Raw genomic sequence first — 26319 nt, 5'->3', positions numbered from 1 at the left:
AGAGGTTTTGCTTTCGCAACGAAACACACAGCGTCTCTGTGACATGGCGACTGAAAATACTGAAGCCTCGCCTTTTTTCTTCGTGGCTGCCTTTGGGTGGGATGATGCTGAGCATGCACGCTGTGATGTAGAGAAATCACGGAAGTAAATCTGGACTTCGAACGATGCATTTTGGGCATGTCTGGAGCAGTGTTCTCTGTTAGATAGAATTAATCCCTGTTGAGGAAAGTGTGAGTTTTGGAACTTTGCAGAGCTTATACATAGGCAAACAGATGCATTATAATCCCAAACAGAAGGAGGACATTAAAAATCATGTTATGACCCCTTTATTTCACTCAGCACATACCTTGGTATTCTCAAAACTCATGTGATGTTGAAATGAATATTTATGTTATATTTCACTTTTGATTTCTATGTGACCTTTTTTCACAGATTCCTCTACAACCGTACGCCAAGTTCTTACACTGGAAATTAGCTTCATCACTGCAGAGCCATTCAGTAATGACTTATTAAACACAACTTCACCTGCTTACACTGAACGTGCAAAACGTATCACAGATGAGGTCTGTTTCATATAATAAAATATGTAAATGCTATGATAATTGATTACTTGCATGATAAAAGAAATATCTAGACCAACAGTCATTATTCCTTTGTGTAATTTAAAAAATAATTAAATAAATAAATGAAATATCACTCTTATTGCAGTGCTACTATGTATTGCTTTCTTATTATTTTAATGTGCACTTTGATGTTGGTGATCACATTCAAACCCTTTGCCTTGTCCTTCAACAAGAGTAAAACATAATGTTATATAAGCAAAAATTCCAAGCACCTTGTGCACACATCTTCATAGTTTTGTATCAGTGGCAGTGATTTTGGACCTCTGATATAGACCTTGCTTTGATTCATTACTGCGATTTTAATGATGGGATTTTCTGTTTTCAGTTTGAGCCAGTTTTTAAGAACAAATACATGAACTTCATTAATCTGAGAGTGATTGGTTTCAGGTGTGTAAGTTTGCTCATGCACCGTTTACTGAACATTTTTTTATATGATTGTTTCTTATATCACTTGGATGATGAATAACCTTTTCAACTGTGTTCTTGTCCATATAGACCTGGGTCAATCATCTCAGACATCAGTGTAACACTGAATGGAAGTCTACCTGATATTTCTTCAATCAATGAGACTATGCTCAGTGCAAATACGAGCTTTGAAATTACAAGCCTCAGTGGTAAGCCATGGGGGAAAACACAACTTTGTAATTAAAATTGAAAATTGTCATTTAAGCTCTTGAATTGTAAACAGTAGATCAATTCACTGCATAAAGTATGATCATATTGTTCTAACAGTAGTCAGTCTGGATAGGTTTCACACTTATAATAAATGGTGATTGTCTAGCTGTCCTATCACCAAAATGTAATTTTTATGAAAAATAAAAAAATGTATCTAACTACATATCTTACTGTATGAAATATGTATCTTTACTTTTCTCTTATTTACAGTAAATGAAGTTTCATATAAACCACCAACAACAACTATAACACAGACTTCAACAACTGCAGCTACAACAGAAATGACAACAGAAGTTCCAGCAAGCACAGATAGTACCACAGTTGCTACTTTGGAAACAGCAACAAGTACTGCTACCCTGTTGACTACAGAGAGTACACTGCAAACGTCAACAGATGTCACATCTGAAACAGGATCAACCACAGCTATCACACTGCAGACATCAACAGCTGTTACATCAGAACCACCATCTAGTTCTGCGTCAGTATCAACTACAGCTACCACACTGCAGACATCAACAGCTGGTACATCAGAACCACCATCAACTTCTCCTTCAGGATCAACCACAGCCATCACACTGGAAACATCAACAGCTGTTACATCAGAACCACCATCAACTTCTCCGTCAGTACCAGCTACAACTATCACACTGCAGACATCAACAGCTGTTACATCAGAACCACCATCAACTTCTCCTTCAGGATCAACTCCAGCTACCACACTGCAGACATCAACAGGTGTTACATCAGAACCACCATCAACTTCTCCTTCAGGATCAACTCCAGCTAACACACTACAGACATCAACAGCTGCTACATCAGAACCACCATCAACTTCTCCTTCAGAACCAAGTACAACTATCACACTGCAGACATCAACAGCTGTTACATCAGAGCCACCATCAACTTCTCCTTCAGAACCAAGTACAACTATCACACTGCAGACATCAACAGGTGTTACATCAGAACCACCATCTAGTTCTCCTTCAGTACCAACTACAACTATCACACTGCAGACATCAACAGCTGTTACATCAGAACCACCATCTAATTCTACTTCAGGATCAACTATGGCTACCACACTAGAAAAATCAACAGGTGAGACATTAGAATATTTTATATATATATATATATATATATATATATATATATATATATATATATATATATATATATATATATAATATTCTATGTATTTATGTCGCATAATGTTTTTTTACTTCATTTATGACAATGGAACATTCAGTTATATATGAAAGTATTTTTAAAGGGGTCATATCATGATTTTTAAACATTTATAAACATTAATTATGTTGTTTATTGGGTGTAATAAAATAGTTAAACATGCTTTAATGTTTAAAAAAAAGCATTATTTGTGAAATACCGTACATTTACTGTAGTACCTCTATTCCCAGACAGCCTAAAAAGGCTCCGATATCTGCAAAGCCCCTCCTTCCCTCCTGATTGGCCAGCTCACCCATTCCATTGTGATTGGCCAAAAGCTTTGCGTGTCAGAAATTCAACACCCCTCACCTTTAGCATTAGCCTCCAAAGCTTCTAAAGCAATTCTAAGCTCCTAAGCAATATGTCATCGGCTTTACTATATCACTTCAAGCCAAAGTCCAATTCAGAAAATGCGGATGGTTGAGCGGAACCCACTTTGCAAACACGACTTGAGCAGAACACAGTTGTAAGTTTTTATTTTATAGCTCTGTCACCTTTCAGGTACTATGTAAATTCCGACCCTGCTGCTGGGGCTAACGATGCTGTACACAGCCACTGTGTACATAGGTACTCATGCAATATATCTTTAGAACGCTAAGATTCTTGTGATTTGACTGATATAAACTGTTTCAAGATACAATCACAACAGCAGCTACAATCAAAGTCTCTGTCAGCCCACCAACATACAAACAAACACTCAAAACTGAGAAAACTTAGCAAACTTTAACTAGCATGTTATCAGTGGTCTACAACCGAGCCACAACACAAAACTCTGCATTTGAACAGTCAGTAGCAGATACTTAATAAAATATTCACATACAGTTACAGGTTCTGATTCAGAAGAGTGATATTGTCCGAGCAAAGTGGGAATCCCCCAACTTTTCAGGAGTAGCCTTCGCGTATAGCCTGCCGGGTACTCTCCCAGGTTCAGGAAGCTGTCCACCGTAAAATGCGCTGTGCACAAGTAAACTTTTGGGATGTACTGCTCAGGAACAGCGTTATAAATAAACAATAACCACCGAGTCCTAATTTCGTCCGTTTTCGAAAGGCTAAGCAAAGAGGTTTTGCTTTCGCAACGAAACACACAGCGTCTCTGTGACATGGCGACTGAAAATACTGAAGCCTCGCCTTTTTTCTTCGTGGCTGCCTTTGGGTGGGATGATGCTGAGCATGCACGCTGTGATGTAGAGAAATCACGGAAGTAAATCTGGACTTCGAACGATGCATTTTGGGCATGTCTGGAGCAGTGTTCTCTGTTAGATAGAATTAATCCCTGTTGAGGAAAGTGTGAGTTTTGGAACTTTGCAGAGCTTATACATAGGCAAACAGATGCATTATAATCCCAAACAGAAGGAGAACATTAAAAATCATGTTATGACCCCTTTATTTCACTCAGCACATACCTTGGTATTCTCAAAACTCATGTGATGTTGAAATGAATATTTATGTTATATTTCACTTTTGATTTCTATGTGACCTTTTTTCACAGATTCCTCTACAACCGTAGGCCAAGTTCTTACACTGGAAATTAGCTTCATCACTGCAGAGCCATTCAGTAATGACTTATTAAACACAACTTCACCTGCTTACACTGAACGTGCAAAACGTATCACAGATGAGGTCTGTTTCATATAATAAAATATGTAAATGCTATGATAATTGATTACTTGCATGATAAAAGAAATATCTAGACCAACAGTCATTATTCCTTTGTGTAATTTAAAAAATAATTAAATAAATAAATGAAATATCACTCTTATTGCAGTGCTACTATGTATTGCTTTCTTATTATTTTAATGTGCACTTTGATGTTGGTGATCACATTCAAACCCTTTGCCTTGTCCTTCAACAAGAGTAAAACATAATGTTATATAAGCAAAAATTCCAAGCACCTTGTGCACACATCTTCATAGTTTTGTATCAGTGGCAGTGATTTTGCACCTCTGATATAGACCTTGCTTTGATTCATTACTGCGATTTTAATGATGGGATTTTCTGTTTTCAGTTTGAGCCAGTTTTTAAGAACAAATACATGAACTTCATTAATCTGAGAGTGATTGGTTTCAGGTGTGTAAGTTTGCTCATGCACCGTTTACTGAACATTTTTTTATATGATTGTTTCTTATATCACTTGGATGATGAATAACCTTTTCAACTGTGTTCTTGTCCATATAGACCTGGGTCAATCATCTCAGACATCAGTGTAACACTGAATGGAAGTCTACCTGATATTTCTTCAATCAATGAGACTATGCTCAGTGCAAATACGAGCTTTGAAATTACAAGCCTCAGTGGTAAGCCATGGGGGAAAACACAACTTTGTAATTAAAATTGAAAATTGTCATTTAAGCTCTTGAATTGTAAACAGTAGATCAATTCACTGCATAAAGTATGATCATATTGTTCTAACAGTAGTCAGTCTGGATAGGTTTCACACTTATAATAAATGGTGATTGTCTAGCTGTCCTATCACCAAAATGTAATTTTTATGAAAAATAAAAAAATGTATCTAACTACATATCTTACTGTATGAAATATGTATCTTTACTTTTCTCTTATTTACAGTAAATGAAGTTTCATATAAACCACCAACAACAACTATAACACAGACTTCAACAACTGCAGCTACAACAGAAATGACAACAGAAGTTCCAGCAAGCACAGATAGTACCACAGTTGCTACTTTGGAAACAGCAACAAGTACTGCTACCCTGTTGACTACAGAGAGTACACTGCAAACGTCAACAGATGTCACATCTGAAACAGGATCAACCACAGCTATCACACTGCAGACATCAACAGCTGTTACATCAGAACCACCATCTAGTTCTGCGTCAGTATCAACTACAGCTACCACACTGCAGACATCAACAGCTGGTACATCAGAACCACCATCAACTTCTCCTTCAGGATCAACCACAGCCATCACACTGGAAACATCAACAGCAGTTACATCAGAACCACCATCAACTTCTCCGTCAGTACCAGCTACAACTACCACACTGCAGACATCAACAGCTGTTACATCAGAGCCACCATTAACTTCTCCTTCAGTACCAACTACAACTATCACACTGCAGACATCAACTGGTGTTACATCAGAACCACCATCAACTTCTCCTTCAGAACCAAGTACAACTATCACACTGCAGACATCAACAGCTGTTACATCAGAACCACCATCAACTCCTCCTTCAGGATCAACTCCAGCTAACACACTCCAAACATCAACAGGTGTTACATCAGAACCACCATCTAGTTCTCCTTCAGTACCAACTACAACTATCACACTGCAGACATCAACAGCTGTTACATCAGAGCCACCAACAACTTCTCCTTCAGAACCAAGTACAACTATCACACTGCAGACATCAACAGCTGTTACATCAGAACCACCATCAACTCCTCCTTCAGGATCAACTCCAGCTAACACACTCCAGACATCAACAGGTGTTACATCAGAACCACCATCAACTTCTCCTTCAGAACCAAGTACAACTATCACACTGCAGACATCAACAGCTGTTACATCAGAGCCACCATCAATTTCTCCTTCAGAACCAAGTACAACTATCACACTGCAGACATCAACAGGTGTTACATCAGAACCACCATCTAGTTCTCCTTCAGTACCAACTACAACTATCACACTGCAGACATCAACAGGTGTTACATCAGAACCACCATCTAGTTCTCCTTTAGTATCAACTACAGGTACCACACTGCAGACATCAACAGGTGTCACATCAGAACCACCATCTAGTTCTCCTTCAGTACCAACTACAACTATCACACTGCAGACATCAACAGCTGTTACATCAGAACCACCATCTAATTCTACTTCAGGATCAACTATGGCTACCACACTAGAAAAATCAACAGGTGAGACATTAGAATATTTTATATATATATATATATATATATATATATATATATATATATATATATATATATATATATATATATATAATATTCTATGTATTTATGTCGCATAATGTTTTTTTACTTCATTTATGACAATGGAACATTCAGTTATATATGAAAGTATTTTTAAAGGGGTCATATCATGATTTTTAAACATTTATAAACATTAATTATGTTGTTTATTGGGTGTAATAAAATAGTTAAACATGCTTTAATGTTTAAAAAAAAGCATTATTTGTGAAATACCGTACATTTACTGTAGTACCTCTATTCCCAGACAGCCTAAAAAGGCTCCGATATCTGCAAAGCCCCTCCTTCCCTCCTGATTGGCCAGCTCACCCATTCCATTGTGATTGGCCAAAAGCTTTGCGTGTCAGAAATTCAACACCCCTCACCTTTAGCATTAGCCTCCAAAGCTTCTAAAGCAATTCTAAGCTCCTAAGCAATATGTCATCGGCTTTACTATATCACTTCAAGCCAAAGTCCAATTCAGAAAATGCGGATGGTTGAGCGGAACCCACTTTGCAAACACGACTTGAGCAGAACACAGTTGTAAGTTTTTATTTTATAGCTCTGTCACCTTTCAGGTACTATGTAAATTCCGACCCTGCTGCTGGGGCTAACGATGCTGTACACAGCCACTGTGTACATAGGTACTCATGCAATATATCTTTAGAACGCTAAGATTCTTGTGATTTGACTGATATAAACTGTTTCAAGATACAATCACAACAGCAGCTACAATCAAAGTCTCTGTCAGCCCACCAACATACAAACAAACACTCAAAACTGAGAAAACTTAGCAAACTTTAACTAGCATGTTATCAGTGGTCTACAACCGAGCCACAACACAAAACTCTGCATTTGAACAGTCAGTAGCAGATACTTAATAAAATATTCACATACAGTTACAGGTTCTGATTCAGAAGAGTGATATTGTCCGAGCAAAGTGGGAATCCCCCAACTTTTCAGGAGTAGCCTTCGCGTATAGCCTGCCGGGTACTCTCTCAGGTTCAGGAAGCTGTCCACCGTAAAATGCGCTGTGCACAAGTAAACTTTTGGGATGTACTGCTCAGGAACAGCGTTATAAATAAACAATAACCACCGAGTCCTAATTTCGTCCGTTTTCGAAAGGCTAAGCAAAGAGGTTTTGCTTTCGCAACGAAACACACAGCGTCTCTGTGACATGGCGACTGAAAATACTGAAGCCTCGCCTTTTTTCTTCGTGGCTGCCTTTGGGTGGGATGATGCTGAGCATGCACGCTGTGATGTAGAGAAATCACGGAAGTAAATCTGGACTTCGAACGATGCATTTTGGGCATGTCTGGAGCAGTGTTCTCTGTTAGATAGAATTAATCCCTGTTGAGGAAAGTGTGAGTTTTGGAACTTTGCAGAGCTTATACATAGGCAAACAGATGCATTATAATCCCAAACAGAAGGAGGACATTAAAAATCATGTTATGACCCCTTTATTTCACTCAGCACATACCTTGGTATTCTCAAAACTCATGTGATGTTGAAATGAATATTTATGTTATATTTCACTTTTGATTTCTATGTGACCTTTTTTCACAGATTCCTCTACAACCGTACGCCAAGTTCTTACACTGGAAATTAGCTTCATCACTGCAGAGCCATTCAGTAATGACTTATTAAACACAACTTCACCTGCTTACACTGAACGTGCAAAACGTATCACAGATGAGGTCTGTTTCATATAATAAAATATGTAAATGCTATGATAATTGATTACTTGCATGATAAAAGAAATATCTAGACCAACAGTCATTATTCCTTTGTGTAATTTAAAAAATAATTAAATAAATAAATGAAATATCACTCTTATTGCAGTGCTACTATGTATTGCTTTCTTATTATTTTAATGTGCACTTTGATGTTGGTGATCACATTCAAACCCTTTGCCTTGTCCTTCAACAAGAGTAAAACATAATGTTATATAAGCAAAAATTCCAAGCACCTTGTGCACACATCTTCATAGTTTTGTATCAGTGGCAGTGATTTTGGACCTCTGATATAGACCTTGCTTTGATTCATTACTGCGATTTTAATGATGGGATTTTCTGTTTTCAGTTTGAGCCAGTTTTTAAGAACAAATACATGAACTTCATTAATCTGAGAGTGATTGGTTTCAGGTGTGTAAGTTTGCTCATGCACCGTTTACTGAACATTTTTTTATATGATTGTTTCTTATATCACTTGGATGATGAATAACCTTTTCAACTGTGTTCTTGTCCATATAGACCTGGGTCAATCATCTCAGACATCAGTGTAACACTGAATGGAAGTCTACCTGATATTTCTTCAATCAATGAGACTATGCTCAGTGCAAATACGAGCTTTGAAATTACAAGCCTCAGTGGTAAGCCATGGGGGAAAACACAACTTTGTAATTAAAATTGAAAATTGTCATTTAAGCTCTTGAATTGTAAACAGTAGATCAATTCACTGCATAAAGTATGATCATATTGTTCTAACAGTAGTCAGTCTGGATAGGTTTCACACTTATAATAAATGGTGATTGTCTAGCTGTCCTATCACCAAAATGTAATTTTTATGAAAAATAAAAAAATGTATCTAACTACATATCTTACTGTATGAAATATGTATCTTTACTTTTCTCTTATTTACAGTAAATGAAGTTTCATATAAACCACCAACAACAACTATAACACAGACTTCAACAACTGCAGCTACAACAGAAATGACAACAGAAGTTCCAGCAAGCACAGATAGTACCACAGTTGCTACTTTGGAAACAGCAACAAGTACTGCTACCCTGTTGACTACAGAGAGTACACTGCAAACGTCAACAGATGTCACATCTGAAACAGGATCAACCACAGCTATCACACTGCAGACATCAACAGCTGTTACATCAGAACCACCATCTAGTTCTGCGTCAGTATCAACTACAGCTACCACACTGCAGACATCAACAGCTGGTACATCAGAACCACCATCAACTTCTCCTTCAGGATCAACCACAGCCATCACACTGGAAACATCAACAGCTGTTACATCAGAACCACCATCAACTTCTCCGTCAGTACCAGCTACAACTATCACACTGCAGACATCAACAGCTGTTACATCAGAACCACCATCTAGCTCTCCTTCAGAATCAACTCCAGCTATCACACTGGAAACATCAGCAGGTCTTACATCAGACCCACCATCTAGTTCTCCGTCAGTATCAACTACAGCTACCACACTGCAGACATCAACAGCTGTTACATCAGAACCACCATCAACTTCTCCTTCAGAACCAAGTACAACTATCACACTGCAGACATCAACAGCTGTTACATCAGAACCACCATCAACTCCTCCTTCAGGATCAACTCCAGCAAACACACTCCAGACATCAACAGGTGTTACATCAGAACCACCATCTAGTTCTCCTTCAGTACCAACTACAACTATCACACTGCAGACATCAACAGCTGTTACATCAGAGCCACCATCAACTTCTCCTTCAGAACGAAGTACAACTATCACACTGCAGACATCAACAGGTGTTACATCAGAACCACCATCAACTTCTCCTTCAGAACCAAGTACAACTATCACACTGCAGACATCAACAGCTGTTACATCAGAGCCACCATCAACTCCTCCTTCAGGATCAACTCCAGCTAACACACTCCAGACATCAACAGGTGTTACATCAGAACCACCATCAACTTCTCCTTCAGAACCAAGTACAACTATCACACTGCAGACATCAACAGCTGTCACATCAGAACCACCATCAACTTCTCCTTCAGAACCAAGTACAGCTATCACACTGCAGACATCAACAGCTGTTACATCAGAACCACCATCAACTTCTCCTTCAGAACCAAGTACAACTACCACACTGCAGACATCAACAGCTGTTACATCAGAGCCACCATCAACTCCTCCTTCAGTACCAACTACAGGTACCACACTCCAGACATCAACAGGTGTTACATCAGAACCACCATCAACTTCTCCTTCAGAACCAAGTACAACTATCACACTGCAGACATCAACAGCTGTCACATCAGAACCACCATCAACTTCTCCTTCAGAACCAAGTACAACTATCACACTGCAGACATCAACAGCTGTTACATCAGAACCACCATCTAGTTCTCCTTCAGTACCAACTACAACTATCACACTGCAGACATCAACAGGTGTTACATCAGAACCACCATCAACTTCTCCTTCAGAACCAAGTACAACTATCACACTGCAGACATCAACAGCTGTTACATCAGAAACACCATCAACTTCTCCTTCAGGATCAACTCCAGCTACCACACTGCAGACATCAACAGGTGTTACATCAGAACCACCATCAACTTCTCCTTCAGGATCAACTCCAGCTAACACACTACAGACATCAACAGCTGCTACATCAGAACCACCATCAACTTCTCCTTCAGAACCAAGTACAACTATCACACTGCAGACATCAACAGGTGTTACATCAGAACCACCATCTAGTTCTCCTTCAGTACCAACTACAACTATCACACTGCAGACATCAACAGCTGTTACATCAGAACCACCATCTAATTCTACTTCAGGATCAACTATGGCTACCACATTAGAAAAATCAACAGGTGAGACATTAGAATATTTTATATATATATATATATATATATATATATATATATATATATATATATATATAATATTCTATGTATTTATGTCGCATAATGTTTTTTTACTTCATTTATGACAATGGAACATTCAGTTATATATGAAAGTATTTTTAAAGGGGTCATATCATGATTTTTAAACATTTATAAACATTAATTATGTTGTTTATTGGGTGTAATAAAATAGTTAAACATGCTTTAATGTTTAAAAAAAAGCATTATTTGTGAAATACCGTACATTTACTGTAGTACCTCTATTCCCAGACAGCCTAAAAAGGCTCCGATATCTGCAAAGCCCCTCCTTCCCTCCTGATTGGCCAGCTCACCCATTCCATTGTGATTGGCCAAAAGCTTTGCGTGTCAGAAATTCAACACCCCTCACCTTTAGCATTAGCCTCCAAAGCTTCTAAAGCAATTCTAAGCTCCTAAGCAATATGTCATCGGCTTTACTATATCACTTCAAGCCAAAGTCCAATTCAGAAAATGCGGATGGTTGAGCGGAACCCACTTTGCAAACACGACTTGAGCAGAACACAGTTGTAAGTTTTTATTTTATAGCTCTGTCACCTTTCAGGTACTATGTAAATTCCGACCCTGCTGCTGGGGCTAACGATGCTGTACACAGCCACTGTGTACATAGGTACTCATGCAATATATCTTTAGAACGCTAAGATTCTTGTGATTTGACTGATATAAACTGTTTCAAGATACAATCACAACAGCAGCTACAATCAAAGTCTCTGTCAGCCCACCAACATACAAACAAACACTCAAAACTGAGAAAACTTAGCAAACTTTAACTAGCATGTTATCAGTGGTCTACAACCGAGCCACAACACAAAACTCTGCATTTGAACAGTCAGTAGCAGATACTTAATAAAATATTCACATACAGTTACAGGTTCTGATTCAGAAGAGTGATATTGTCCGAGCAAAGTGGGAATCCCCCAACTTTTCAGGAGTAGCCTTCGCGTATAGCCTGCCGGGTACTCTCCCAGGTTCAGGAAGCTGTCCACCGTAAAATGCGCTGTGCACAAGTAAACTTTTGGGATGTACTGCTCAGGAACAGCGTTATAAATAAACAATAACCACCGAGTCCTAATTTCGTCCGTTTTCGAAAGGCTAAGCAAAGAGGTTTTGCTTTCGCAACGAAACACACAGCGTCTCTGTGACATGGCGACTGAAAATACTGAAGCCTCGCCTTTTTTCTTCGTGGCTGCCTTTGGGTGGGATGATGCTGAGCATGCACGCTGTGATGTAGAGAAATCACGGAAGTAAATCTGGACTTCGAACGATGCATTTTGGGCATGTCTGGAGCAGTGTTCTCTGTTAGATAGAATTAATCCCTGTTGAGGAAAGTGTGAGTTTTGGAACTTTGCAGAGCTTATACATAGGCAAACAGATGCATTATAATCCCAAACAGAAGGAGAACATTAAAAATCATGTTATGACCCCTTTATTTCACTCAGCACATACCTTGGTATTCTCAAAACTCATGTGATGTTGAAATGAATATTTATGTTATATTTCACTTTTGATTTCTATGTGACCTTTTTTCACAGATTCCTCTACAACCGTAGGCCAAGTTCTTACACTGGAAATTAGCTTCATCACTGCAGAGCCATTCAGTAATGACTTATTAAACACAACTTCACCTGCTTACACTGAACGTGCAAAACGTATCACAGATGAGGTCTGTTTCATATAATAAAATATGTAAATGCTATGATAATTGATTACTTGCATGATAAAAGAAATATCTAGACCAACAGTCATTATTCCTTTGTGTAATTTAAAAAATAATTAAATAAATAAATGAAATATCACTCTTATTGCAGTGCTACTATGTATTGCTTTCTTATTATTTTAATGTGCACTTTGATGTTGGTGATCACATTCAAACCCTTTGCCTTGTCCTTCAACAAGAGTAAAACATAATGTTATATAAGCAAAAATTCCAAGCACCTTGTGCACACATCTTCATAGTTTTGTATCAGTGGCAGTGATTTTGCACCTCTGATATAGACCTTGCTTTGATTCATTACTGCGATTTTAATGATGGGATTTTCTGTTTTCAGTTTGAGCCAGTTTTTAAGAACAAATACATGAACTTCATTAATCTGAGAGTGATTGGTTTCAGGTGTGTAAGTTTGCTCATGCACCGTTTACTGAACATTTTTTTATATGATTGTTTCTTATATCACTTGGATGATGAATAACCTTTTCAACTGTGTTCTTGTCCATATAGACCTGGGTCAATCATCTCAGACATCAGTGTAACACTGAATGGAAGTCTACCTGATATTTCTTCAATCAATGAGACTATGCTCAGTGCAAATACGAGCTTTGAAATTACAAGCCTCAGTGGTAAGCCATGGGGGAAAACACAACTTTGTAATTAAAATTGAAAATTGTCATTTAAGCTCTTGAATTGTAAACAGTAGATCAATTCACTGCATAAAGTATGATCATATTGTTCTAACAGTAGTCAGTCTGGATAGGTTTCACACTTATAATAAATGGTGATTGTCTAGCTGTCCTATCACCAAAATGTAATTTTTATGAAAAATAAAAAAATGTATCTAACTACATATCTTACTGTATGAAATATGTATCTTTACTTTTCTCTTATTTACAGTAAATGAAGTTTCATATAAACCACCAACAACAACTATAACACAGACTTCAACAACTGCAGCTACAACAGAAATGACAACAGAAGTTCCAGCAAGCACAGATAGTACCACAGTTGCTACTTTGGAAACAGCAACAAGTACTGCTACCCTGTTGACTACAGAGAGTACACTGCAAACGTCAACAGATGTCACATCTGAAACAGGATCAACCACAGCTATCACACTGCAGACATCAACAGCTGTTACATCAGAACCACCATCTAGTTCTGCGTCAGTATCAACTACAGCTACCACACTGCAGACATCAACAGCTGGTACATCAGAACCACCATCAACTTCTCCTTCAGGATCAACCACAGCCATCACACTGGAAACATCAACAGCTGTTACATCAGAACCACCATCAACTTCTCCGTCAGTACCAGCTACAACTATCACACTGCAGACATCAACAGCTGTTACATCAGAACCACCATCTAGCTCTCCTTCAGAATCAACTCCAGCTATCACACTGGAAACATCAGCAGGTGTTACATCAGACCCACCATCTAGTCATCCGTCAGTATCAACTACAGCTACCACACTGCAGACATCAACAGCTGTTACATCAGAACCACCATCAACTTCTCCTTCAGAACCAAGTACAACTATCACACTGCAGACATCAACAGCTGTTACATCAGAACCACCATCAACTCCTCCTTCAGGATCAACTCCAGCAAACACACTCCAGACATCAACAGGTGTTACATCAGAACCACCATCTAGTTCTCCTTCAGTACCAACTACAACTATCACACTGCAGACATCAACAGCTGTTACATCAGAGCCACCATCAACTTCTCCTTCAGAACGAAGTACAACTATCACACTGCAGACATCAACAGGTGTTACATCAGAACCACCATCAACTTCTCCTTCAGAACCAAGTACAACTATCACACTGCAGACATCAACAGCTGTTACATCAGAGCCACCATCAACTCCTCCTTCAGGATCAACTCCAGCTAACACACTCCAGACATCAACAGGTGTTACATCAGAACCACCATCAACTTCTCCTTCAGAACCAAGTACAACTATCACACTGCAGACATCAACAGCTGTCACATCAGAACCACCATCAACTTCTCCTTCAGAACCAAGTACAACTATCACACTGCAGACATCAACAGCTGTTACATCAGAACCACCATCAACTTCTCCTTCAGAACCAAGTACAACTACCACACTGCAGACATCAACAGCTGTTACATCAGAGCCACCATCAACTCCTCCTTCAGTACCAACTACAGGTACCACACTCCAGACATCAACAGGTGTTACATCAGAACCACCATCAACTTCTCCTTCAGAACCAAGTACAACTATCACACTGCAGACATCAACAGCTGTCACATCAGAACCACCATCAACTTCTCCTTCAGAAACCAAGTACAACTATCACACTGCAGACATCAACAGCTGTTACATCAGAACCACCATCTAGTTCTCCTTCAGTACCAACTACAACTATCACACTGCAGACATCAACAGGTGTTACATCAGAACCACCATCAACTTCTCCTTCAGAACCAAGTACAACTATCACACTGCAGACATCAACAGCTGTTACATCAGAAACACTATCAACTTCTCCTTCAGAACCAAGTACAACTATCACACTGCAGACATCAACAGCTGTTACATCAGAACCACCATCAACTCCTCCTTCAGGATCAACTCCAGCAAACACACTCCAGACATCAACAGGTGTTACATCAGAACCACCATCTAGTTCTCCTTCAGTACCAACTACAACTATCACACTGCAGACATCAACAGCTGTTACATCAGAGCCACCATCAACTTCTCCTTCAGAACGAAGTACAACTATCACACTCCAGACATCAACAGGTGTTACATCAGAACCACCATCAACTTCTCCTTCAGAACCAAGTACAACTATCACACTGCAGACATCAACAGCTGTTACATCAGAGCCACCATCAACTCCTCCTTCAGGATCAACTCCAGCTAACACACTCCAGACATCAACAGGTGTTACATCAGAACCACCATCAACTTCTCCTTCAGAACCAAGTACAACTATCACACTGCAGACATCAACAGCTGTCACATCAGAACCACCATCAACTTCTCCTTCAGAACCAAGTACAACTATCACACTGCAGACATCACAGCTGTTACATCAGAACCACCATCAACTTCTCCTTCAGAACCAAGTACAACTACCACACTGCAGACATCAACAGCTGTTACATCAGAGCCACCATCAACTCCTCCTTCAGTACCAACTACAGGTACCACACTCCAGACATCAACAGGTGTTACATCAGAACCACCATCAACTTCTCCTTCAGAACCAAGTACAACTATCACACTGCAGACATCAACAGCTGTCACATCAGAACCACCATCAACTTCTCCTTCAGAACCAAGTACAACTATCACACTGCAGACATCAACAGCTGTTTACATCAGAACCACCATCTAGTTCTCCTTCAGTACCAACTACAACTATCACACTGCAGACATCAACAGGTGTTACATCAGAACCACCATCAACTTCTCCTTCAGAACCAAGTACAACTATCACACTGCAGACATCAACAGCTGTTACATCAGAAACACCATCAACTTCTCCTTCAGGATCAACTCCAGCTACCACACTGCAGACATCAACAGGTGTTACATCAGAACCACCATCAACTTCTCCTTCAGGATCAACTCCAGCTAACACACTACAGACATCAACAGCTGCTACATCAGAACCACCATCAACTTCTCCTTCAGAACCAAGTACAACTATCACACTGCAGACATCAACAGGTGTTACATCAGAACCACCATCTAGTTCTCCTTCAGTACCAACTACAACTATCACACTGCAGACATCAACAGCTGTTACATCAGAACCACCATCTAATTCTACTTCAGGATCAACTATGGCTACCACACTAGAAAAATCAACAGGTGAGACATTAGAATATTTTATATATATATTTATATATATATATATATATATATATATATATATATATATATATATATATATAATATTCTATGTATTTATGTCGCATAATGTTTTTTACTTCATTTATGACAATGGAACATTCAGTTATATATGAAAGTATTTTTAAAGGGGTCATATCATGATTTTAAACATTTATAAACATTAATTATGTTGTTTATTGGGTGTAATAAAATAGTTAAACATGCTTTAATGTTTAAAAAAAAGCATTATTTGTGAAATACCGTACATTTACTGTAGTACCTCTATTCCCAGACAGCCTAAAAAGGCTCCGATATCTGCAAAGCCCCTCCTTCCCTCCTGATTGGCCAGCTCACCCATTCCATTGTGATTGGCCAAAAGCTTTGCGTGTCAGAAATTCAACACCCCTCACCTTTAGCATTAGCCTCCAAAGCTTCTAAAGCAATTCTAAGCTCCTAAGCAATATGTCATCGGCTTTACTATATCACTTCAAGCCAAAGTCCAATTCAGAAAATGCGGATGGTTGAGCGGAACCCACTTTGCAAACACGACTTGAGCAGAACACAGTTGTAAGTTTTTATTTTATAGCTCTGTCACCTTTCAGGTACTATGTAAATTCCGACCCTGCTGCTGGGGCTAACGATGCTGTACACAGCCACTGTGTACATAGGTACTCATGCAATATATCTTTAGAACGCTAAGATTCTTGTGATTTGACTGATATAAACTGTTTCAAGATACAATCACAACAGCAGCTACAATCAAAGTCTCTGTCAGCCCACCAACATACAAACAAACACTCAAAACTGAGAAAACTTAGCAAACTTTAACTAGCATGTTATCAGTGGTCTACAACCGAGCCACAACACAAAACACTGCATTTGAACAGTCAGTAGCAGATACTTAATAAAATATTCACATACAGTTACAGGTTCTGATGCAGAAGAGTGATATTGTCCGAGCAAAGTGGAATCCCCCAACTTTTCAGGAGTAGCCTTCGCGTATAGCCTGCCGGGTACTCTCCCAGGTTCAGGAAGCTGTCCACCGTAAAATGCGCTGTGCACAAGTAAACTTTTGGGTTGTACTGCTCAGGAACAGCGTTATAAATAAACAATAACCACCGATTCCTAATTTCGTCCGTTTTCGAAAGGCTAAGCAAAGAGGTTTTGCTTTCGCAACGAAACACACAGCGTCTCTGTGACATGGCGACTGAAAATACTGAAGCCTCGCCTTTTTTCTTCGTGGCTGCCTTTGGGTGGGATGATGCTGAGCATGCACGCTGTGATGTAGAGAAATCACGGAAGTAAATCTGGACTTCGAACGATGCATTTTGGGCATGTCTGGAGCAGTGTTCTCTGTTAGATAGAATTAATCCCTGTTGAGGAAAGTGTGAGTTTTGGAACTTTGCAGAGCTTATACATAGGCAAACAGATGCATTATAATCCCAAACAGAAGGAGAACATTAAAAATCATGTTATGACTCCTTTATTTCACTCAGCACATACCTTGGTATTCTCAAAACTCATGTGATGTTGAAATGAATATTTATGTTATATTTCACTTTTGATTTCTATGTGACCTTTTTTCACAGATTCCTCTACAACCGTAGGCCAAGTTCTTACACTGGAAATTAGCTTCATCACTGCAGAGCCATTCAGTAATGACTTATTAAACACAACTTCACCTGCTTACACTGAACGTGCAAAACGTATCACAGATGAGGTCTGTTTCATATAATAAAATATGTAAATGCTATGATAATTGATTACTTGCATGATAAAAGAAATATCTAGACCAACAGTCATTATTCCTTTGTGTAATTTAAAAAATAATTAAATAAATAAATGAAATATCACTCTTATTGCAGTGCTACTATGTATTGCTTTCTTATTATTTTAATGTGCACTTTGATGTTGGTGATCACATTCAAACCCTTTGCCTTGTCCTTCAACAAGAGTAAAACATAATGTTATATAAGCAAAAATTCCAAGCACCTTGTGCACACATCTTCATAGTTTTGTATCAGTGGCAGTGATTTTGCACCTCTGATATAGACCTTGCTTTGATTCATTACTGCGATTTTAATGATGGGATTTTCTGTTTTCAGTTTGAGCCAGTTTTTAAGAACAAATACATGAACTTCATTAATCTGAGAGTGATTGGTTTCAGGTGTGTAAGTTTGCTCATGCACCGTTTACTGAACATTTTTTTATATGATTGTTTCTTATATCACTTGGATGATGAATAACCTTTTCAACTGTGTTCTTGTCCATATAGACCTGGGTCAATCATCTCAGACATCAGTGTAACACTGAATGGAAGTCTACCTGATATTTCTTCAATCAATGAGACTATGCTCAGTGCAAATACGAGCTTTGAAATTACAAGCCTCAGTGGTAAGCCATGGGGGAAAACACAACTTTGTAATTAAAATTGAAAATTGTCATTTAAGCTCTTGAATTGTAAACAGTAGATCAATTCACTGCATAAAGTATGATCATATTGTTCTAACAATAGTCAGTCTGGATAGGTTTCACACTTATAATAAATGGTGATTGTCTAGCTGTCCTATCACCAAAATGTAATTTTTATGAAAAATAAAAAAATGTATCTAACTACATATCTTACTGTATGAAATATGTATCTTTACTTTTCTCTTATTTACAGTAAATGAAGTTTCATATAAACCACCAACAACAACTATAACACAGACTTCAACAACTGCAGCTACAACAGAAATGACAACAGAAGTTCCAGCAAGCACAGATAGTACCACAGTTGCTACTTTGGAAACAGCAACAAGTACTGCTACCCTGTTGACTACAGAGAGTACACTGCAAACGTCAACAGATGTCACATCTGAAACAGGATCAACCACAGCTATCACACTGCAGACATCAACAGCTGTTACATCAGAACCACCATCTAGTTCTCCGTCAGTATCAACTACAGCTACCACACTGCAGATATCAACAGCTGGTACATCAGAACCACCATCAACTTCTCCTTCAGGATCAACCACAGCCATCACACTGGAAACATCAACAGCTGTTACATCAGAACCACCATCAACTTCTCCGTCAGTACCAGCTACAACTATCACACTGCAGACATCAACAGCTGTTACATCAGAACCACCATCTAGCTCTCCTTCAGAATCAACTCCAGCTATCACACTGGAAACATCAGCAGGTGTTACATCAGAACCACCATCTAGTTCTCCGTCAGTATCAACTACAGCTACCACACTGCAGACATCAACAGCTGGTACATCAGAACCACCATCAACTTCTCCTTCAGGATCAACCACAGCCATCACACTGGAAACATCAACAGCTGTTACATCAGAACCACCATCAACTTCTCCGTCAGTACCAGCTACAACTATCACACTGCAGACATCAACAGCTGTTACATCAGAACCACCATCTAGCTCTCCTTCAGAATCAACTCCAGCTATCACACTGGAAACATCAGCAGGTGTTACATCAGAACCACCATCTAGTTCTCCGTCAGTATCAACTACAGCTACCACACTGCAGACATCAACAGCTGTTACATCAGAACCACCATCAACTTCTCCTTCAGAACCAAGTACAACTATCACACTGCAGACATCAACAGCTGTTACATCAGAACCACCATCAACTCCTCCTTCAGGATCAACTCCAGCTAACACACTGCAGACATCAACAGGTGTTACATCAGAACCACCATCAACTTCTCCTTCAGAACCAAGTACAACTATCACACTGCAGACATCAACAGCTGTTACATCAGAGCCACCATCAACTCCTCCTTCAGGATCAACTCCAGCTAACACACTCCAGACATCAACAGGTGTTACATCAGAACCACCATCAACTTCTCCTTCAGAACCAAGTACAACTATCACACTGCAGACATCAACAGCTGTCACATCAGAACCACCATCAACTTCTCCTTCAGAACCAAGTACAACTATAACACTGCAGACATCAACAGCTGTTACATCAGAACCACCATCAACTTCTCCTTCAGAACCAAGTACAACTACCACACTGCAGACATCAACAGCTGTTACATCAGAACCACCATCAACTTCTCCTTCAGAACCAAGTACAACTATCACACTGCAGACATCAACAGCTGTTACATCAGAAACACCATCAACTTCTCCTTCAGGATCAACTCCAGCTACCACACTGCAGACATCAACAGGTGTTACATCAGAACCACCATCAACTTCTCCTTCAGGATCAACTCCAGCTAACACACTACAGACATCAACAGCTGCTACATCAGAACCACCATCAACTTCTCCTTCAGAACCAAGTACAACTATCACACTGCAGACATCAACAGCTGTTACATCAGAGCCACCATCAACTTCTCCTTCAGAACCAAGTACAACTATCACACTGCAGACATCAACAGGTGTTACATCAGAACCACCATCTAGTTCTCCTTCAGTACCAACTACAGGTACCACACTCCAGACATCAACAGGTGTTACATCAGAACCACCATCAACTTCTCCTTCAGAACCAAGTACAACTATCACACTGCAGACATCAACAGCTGTCACATCAGAACCACCATCAACTTCTCCTTCAGAACCAAGTACAACTATCACACTGCAGACATCAACAGCTGTTACATCAGAACCACCATCAACTTCTCCTTCAGAACCAAGTACAACTACCACACTGCAGACATCAACAGCTGTTACATCAGAACCACCATCAACTTCTCCTTCAGAACCAAGTACAACTATCACACTGCAGACATCAACAGCTGTTACATCAGAAACACCATCAACTTCTCCTTCAGGATCAACTCCAGCTACCACACTGCAGACATCAACAGGTGTTACATCAGAACCACCATCAACTTCTCCTTCAGGATCAACTCCAGCTAACACACTACAGACATCAACAGCTGCTACATCAGAACCACCATCAACTTCTCCTTCAGAACCAAGTACAACTATCACACTGCAGACATCAACAGCTGTTACATCAGAGCCACCATCAACTTCTCCTTCAGAACCAAGTACAACTATCACACTGCAGACATCAACAGGTGTTACATCAGAACCACCATCTAGTTCTCCTTCAGTACCAACTACAACTATCACACTGCAGACATCAACAGCTGTTACATCAGAACCACCATCTAATTCTACTTCAGGATCAACTATGGCTACCACACTAGAAAAATCAACAGGTGAGACATTAGAATATTTTATATATATATATATATATATATAATATTCTATGTATTTATGTCGCATAATGTTTTTTTACTTCATTTATGGCAATGGAACATTCAGTTATATATGAAAGTATTTTTAAAGGGGTCATATCATGATTTTTAAACATTTATAAACATTAATTATGTTGTTTATTGGGTGTAATAAAATAGTTAAACATGCTTTAATGTTAAAAAAAAAGCATTATTTGTGAAATACCGTACATTTACTGTAGTACCTCTATTCCCAGACAGCCTAAAAAGGCTCCGATATCTGCAAAGCCCCTCCTTCCCTCCTGATTGGCCAGCTCACCCATTCCATTGTGATTGGCCAAAAGCTTTGCGTGTCAGAAATTCAACACCCCTCACCTTTAGCATTAGCCTCCAAAGCTTCTAAAGCAATTCTAAGCTCCTAAGCAATATGTCATCGGCTTTACTATATCAGTTCAAGCCAAAGTCCAATTCAGAAAATGCGGATGGTTGAGCGGAACCCACTTTGCAAACACGACTTGAGCAGAACACAGTTGTAAGTTTTTATTTTATAGCTCTGTCACCTTTCAGGTACTATGTAAATTCCGACCCTGCTGCTGGGGCTAACGATGCTGTACACAGCCACTGTGTACATAGGTACTCATGCAATATATCTTTAGAACGCTAAGATTCTTGTGATTTGACTGATATAAACTGTTTCAAGATACAATCACAACAGCAGCTACAATCAAAGTCTCTGTCAGCCCACCAACATACAAACAAACACTCAAAACTGAGAAAACTTAGCAAACTTTAACTAGCATGTTATCAGTGGTCTACAACCGAGCCACAACACAAAACTCTGCATTTGAACAGTCAGTAGCAGATACTTAATAAAATATTCACATACAGTTACAGGTTCTGATTCAGAAGAGTGATATTGTCCGAGCAAAGTGGGAATCCCCCAACTTTTCAGGAGTAGCCTTCGCGTATAGCCTGCCGGGTACTCTCCCAGGTTCAGGAAGCTGTCCACCGTAAAATGCGCTGTGCACAAGTAAACTTTTGGGTTGTACTGCTCAGGAACAGCGTTATAAATAAACAATAACCACCGATTCCTAATTTCGTCCGTTTTCGAAAGGCTAAGCAAAGAGGTTTTGCTTTCGCAACGAAACACACAGCGTCTCTGTGACATGGCGACTGAAAATACTGAAGCCTCGCCTTTTTTCTTCGTGGCTGCCTTTGGGTGGGATGATGCTGAGCATGCACGCTGTGATGTAGAGAAATCACGGAAGTAAATCTGGACTTCGAACGATGCATTTTGGGCATGTCTGGAGCAGTGTTCTCTGTTAGATAGAATAAATCCCTGTTGAGGAAAGTATGAGTTTTGGAACTTTGCAGAGCTTATACATAGGCAAACAGATGCATTATAATCCCAAACAGAAGGAGAACATTAAAAATCATGTTATGACCCCTTTATTTCACTCAGCACATACCTTGGTATTCTCAAAACTCATGTGATGTTGAAATGAATATTTATGTTATATTTCACTTTTGATTTCTATGTGACCTTTTTTCACAGATTCCTCTACAACCGTACGCCAAGTTCTTACACTGGAAATTAGCTTCATCACTGCAGAGCCATTCAGTAATGACTTATTAAACACAACTTCACCTGCTTACACTGAACGTGCAAAACGTATCACAGATGAGGTCTGTTTCATATAATAAAATATGTAAATGCTATGATAATTGATTACTTGTATGATAAAAGAAATATCTAGACCAACAGTCATTATTCCTTTGTGTAATTTAAAAAATAATTAAATAAATAAATGAAATATCACTCTTATTGCAGTGCTACTATGTATTGCTTTCTTATTATTTTAATGTGCACTTTGATGTTGGTGATCACATTCAAACCCTTTGCCTTGTCCTTCAACAAGAGTAAAACATAATGTTATATAAGCAAAAATTCCAAGCACCTTGTGCACACATCTTCATAGTTTTGTATCAGTGGCAGTGATTTTGCACCTCTGATATAGACCTTGCTTTGATTCATTACTGCGATTTTAATGATGGGATTTTCTGTTTTCAGTTTGAGCCAGTTTTTAAAAACAAATACATGAACTTCATTAATCTGAGAGTGATTGGTTTCAGGTGTGTAAGTTTGCTCATGCACCGTTTACTGAACATTTTTTTATATGATTGTTTCTTATATCACTTGGATGATGAATAACCTTTTCAACTGTGTTCTTGTCCATATAGACCTGGGTCAATCATCTCAGACATCAGTGTAACACTGAATGGAAGTCTACCTGATATTTCTTCAATCAATGAGACTATGCTCAGTGCAAATACAAGCTTTCAAATTAGAAGCCTCTGTGGTAAGCCATGGGGAAAAACACAACTTTGTAATTTAAATTGAAAATAGTCATTTAAACTCTTGAATTGTAAACAGTAGATCAATTCACTGCATAAAGTATGATCATATTGTTCTAACAGTAGTCAGTCTGGATAGGTTTCACACTTATAATAAGTGGTGATTGTCTAGCTGTCCTATCACCAAAATGTAATTTTTATGAAAAATAAAAAACTGTATCTAACTACATATCTTACTGTATGAAATATGTATCTTTACTTTTCTCTTATTTACAGTAAATGGAGTTTCATATGAACCACCATCAACAACTACAACACAGACTTCAACAACTGCAGCTACAACAGAAATGACAACAGAAGTTCCAGCAAGCACAGATAGTACCACAGTTGCTACTTTGGAAACAGCAACAAGTACTGCTACGCTGTTGACTACAGAGAGTACATTGCAAACGTCAACAGATGTCAAATCTGAAACAGGATCAACCACAGCTATCACACTGCAGACATCAACAGCTGTTACATCAGAACCACCATCAACTTCTCTGTCAGTACCAGCTACAACTATCACACTGCAGACATCAACAGCTGTTACATCAGAACCACCATCTAGCTCTCCTTCAGAATCAACTCCAGCTATCACACTGGAAACATCAGCAGGTGTTACATCAGAACGACCATCTAGTTCTCCATCAGTATCAACTACAGCTACCACACTGCAGACATCAACAGCTGTTACTTCAGAACCACCATCAACTTCTCCTTCAGAACCAAATACAACTATCACACTGCAGACATCAACAGCTGTTACATCAGAACCACCATCAACTCCTCCTTCAGGATCAACTCCAGCTAACACACTCCAGACATCAACAGGTGTTACATCAGAACCACCATCTAGCTCTCCTTCAGAATCAACTCCAGCTATCACACTGGAAACATCAGCAGGTGTTACATCAGAACCACCATCTAGTTCTCCATCAGTATCAACTACAGCTACCACACTGCAGACATCAACAGCTGTCACATCAGAACCACCATCAACTTCTCCTTCAGAACCAACTACAACTATCACACTGCAGACATCAACAGCTGTTACATCAGAGCCACCATCAACTTCTCCTAAAGAACCAAGTACAACTATCACACTGCAGACATCAACAGGTGTTACATCAGAACCACCATCTAGCTCTCCTTCAGAATCAACTCCAGCTATCACACTGGAAACATCAGCAGGTGTTACATCAGAACCACCATCTAGTTCTCCATTAGTATCAACTACAGCTACCACACTGCAGACATCAACAGCTGTTACATCAGAACCACCATCAACTTCTCTGTCAGTACCAGCTACAACTATCACACTGCAGACATCAACAGCTGTTACATCAGAACCACCATCTAGCTCTCCTTCAGAATCAACTCCAGCTATCACACTGGAAACATCAGCAGGTGTTACATCAGAACGACCATCTAGTTCTCCATCAGTATCAACTACAGCTACCACACTGCAGACATCAACAGCTGTTACTTCAGAACCACCATCAACTCCTCCTTCAGGATCAACTCCAGCTAACACACTCCAGACATCAACAGGTGTTACATCAGAACCACCATCTAGTTCTCCTTCAGTACCAACTACAACTATCACACTGCAGACATCAACAAGTGTTACATCAGAACCACCATCAACTTCTCCTTCAGAACCAAGTACAACTATCACACTGCAGACATCAACAGCTGTTACATCAGAACCACCATCAACTTCTCCTTCAGAACCAAGTACAACTATCACACTGCAGACATCAACAGGTGTTACATCAGAACCACCATCAACTCCTCCTTCAGGATCAACTCCAGCTAACACACTCCAGACATCAACAGGTGTTACATCAGAACCACCATCTAGTTCTCCTTCAGTACCAACTACAACTATCACACTGCAGACATCAACAAGTGTTACATCAGAACCACCATCAACTTCTCCTTCAGAACCAAGTACAACTATCACA

The 26319-nt window shown here is 39.2% G+C and overlaps 2 protein-coding genes across 2 annotated transcripts; both read left to right on the top strand.

Moving 5' to 3' along the window:
* The first annotated feature begins 2034 nt into the window (after positions 1–2034).
* On the top strand, positions 2035–9644 carry LOC128604046 (uncharacterized). Its single transcript, XM_053618818.1, has 11 exons — positions 2035–2393; positions 4009–4139; positions 4525–4586; positions 4695–4813; positions 5085–5572; positions 6248–6401; positions 8019–8149; positions 8535–8596; positions 8705–8823; positions 9095–9317; positions 9584–9644. Exons 1-11 carry the CDS (start codon positions 2366–2368, stop codon positions 9642–9644), a joined length of 1578 nt encoding a protein of 525 aa, XP_053474793.1. The 5' UTR covers positions 2035–2365.
* A 6651-nt stretch (positions 9645–16295) lies between these two features.
* LOC128604045 (uncharacterized) lies at positions 16296–24228 on the top strand. Its single transcript, XM_053618817.1, has 7 exons — positions 16296–16710; positions 18321–18451; positions 18837–18898; positions 19007–19125; positions 19397–19619; positions 19670–19812; positions 24197–24228. Exons 1-7 carry the CDS (start codon positions 16683–16685, stop codon positions 24226–24228), a joined length of 738 nt encoding a protein of 245 aa, XP_053474792.1. The 5' UTR covers positions 16296–16682.
* The last annotated feature ends 2091 nt before the right edge of the window (positions 24229–26319 follow it).

The sequence above is a fragment of the Ictalurus furcatus genome, chromosome 29 (genome assembly GCF_023375685.1).
Source record: "Ictalurus furcatus strain D&B chromosome 29, Billie_1.0, whole genome shotgun sequence".
NCBI lineage: Eukaryota > Metazoa > Chordata > Actinopteri > Siluriformes > Ictaluridae > Ictalurus > Ictalurus furcatus.
The sequence above is the reverse complement of the archived record's forward strand: the minus strand, read 5'-3'. Positions and strand labels throughout refer to the sequence as shown.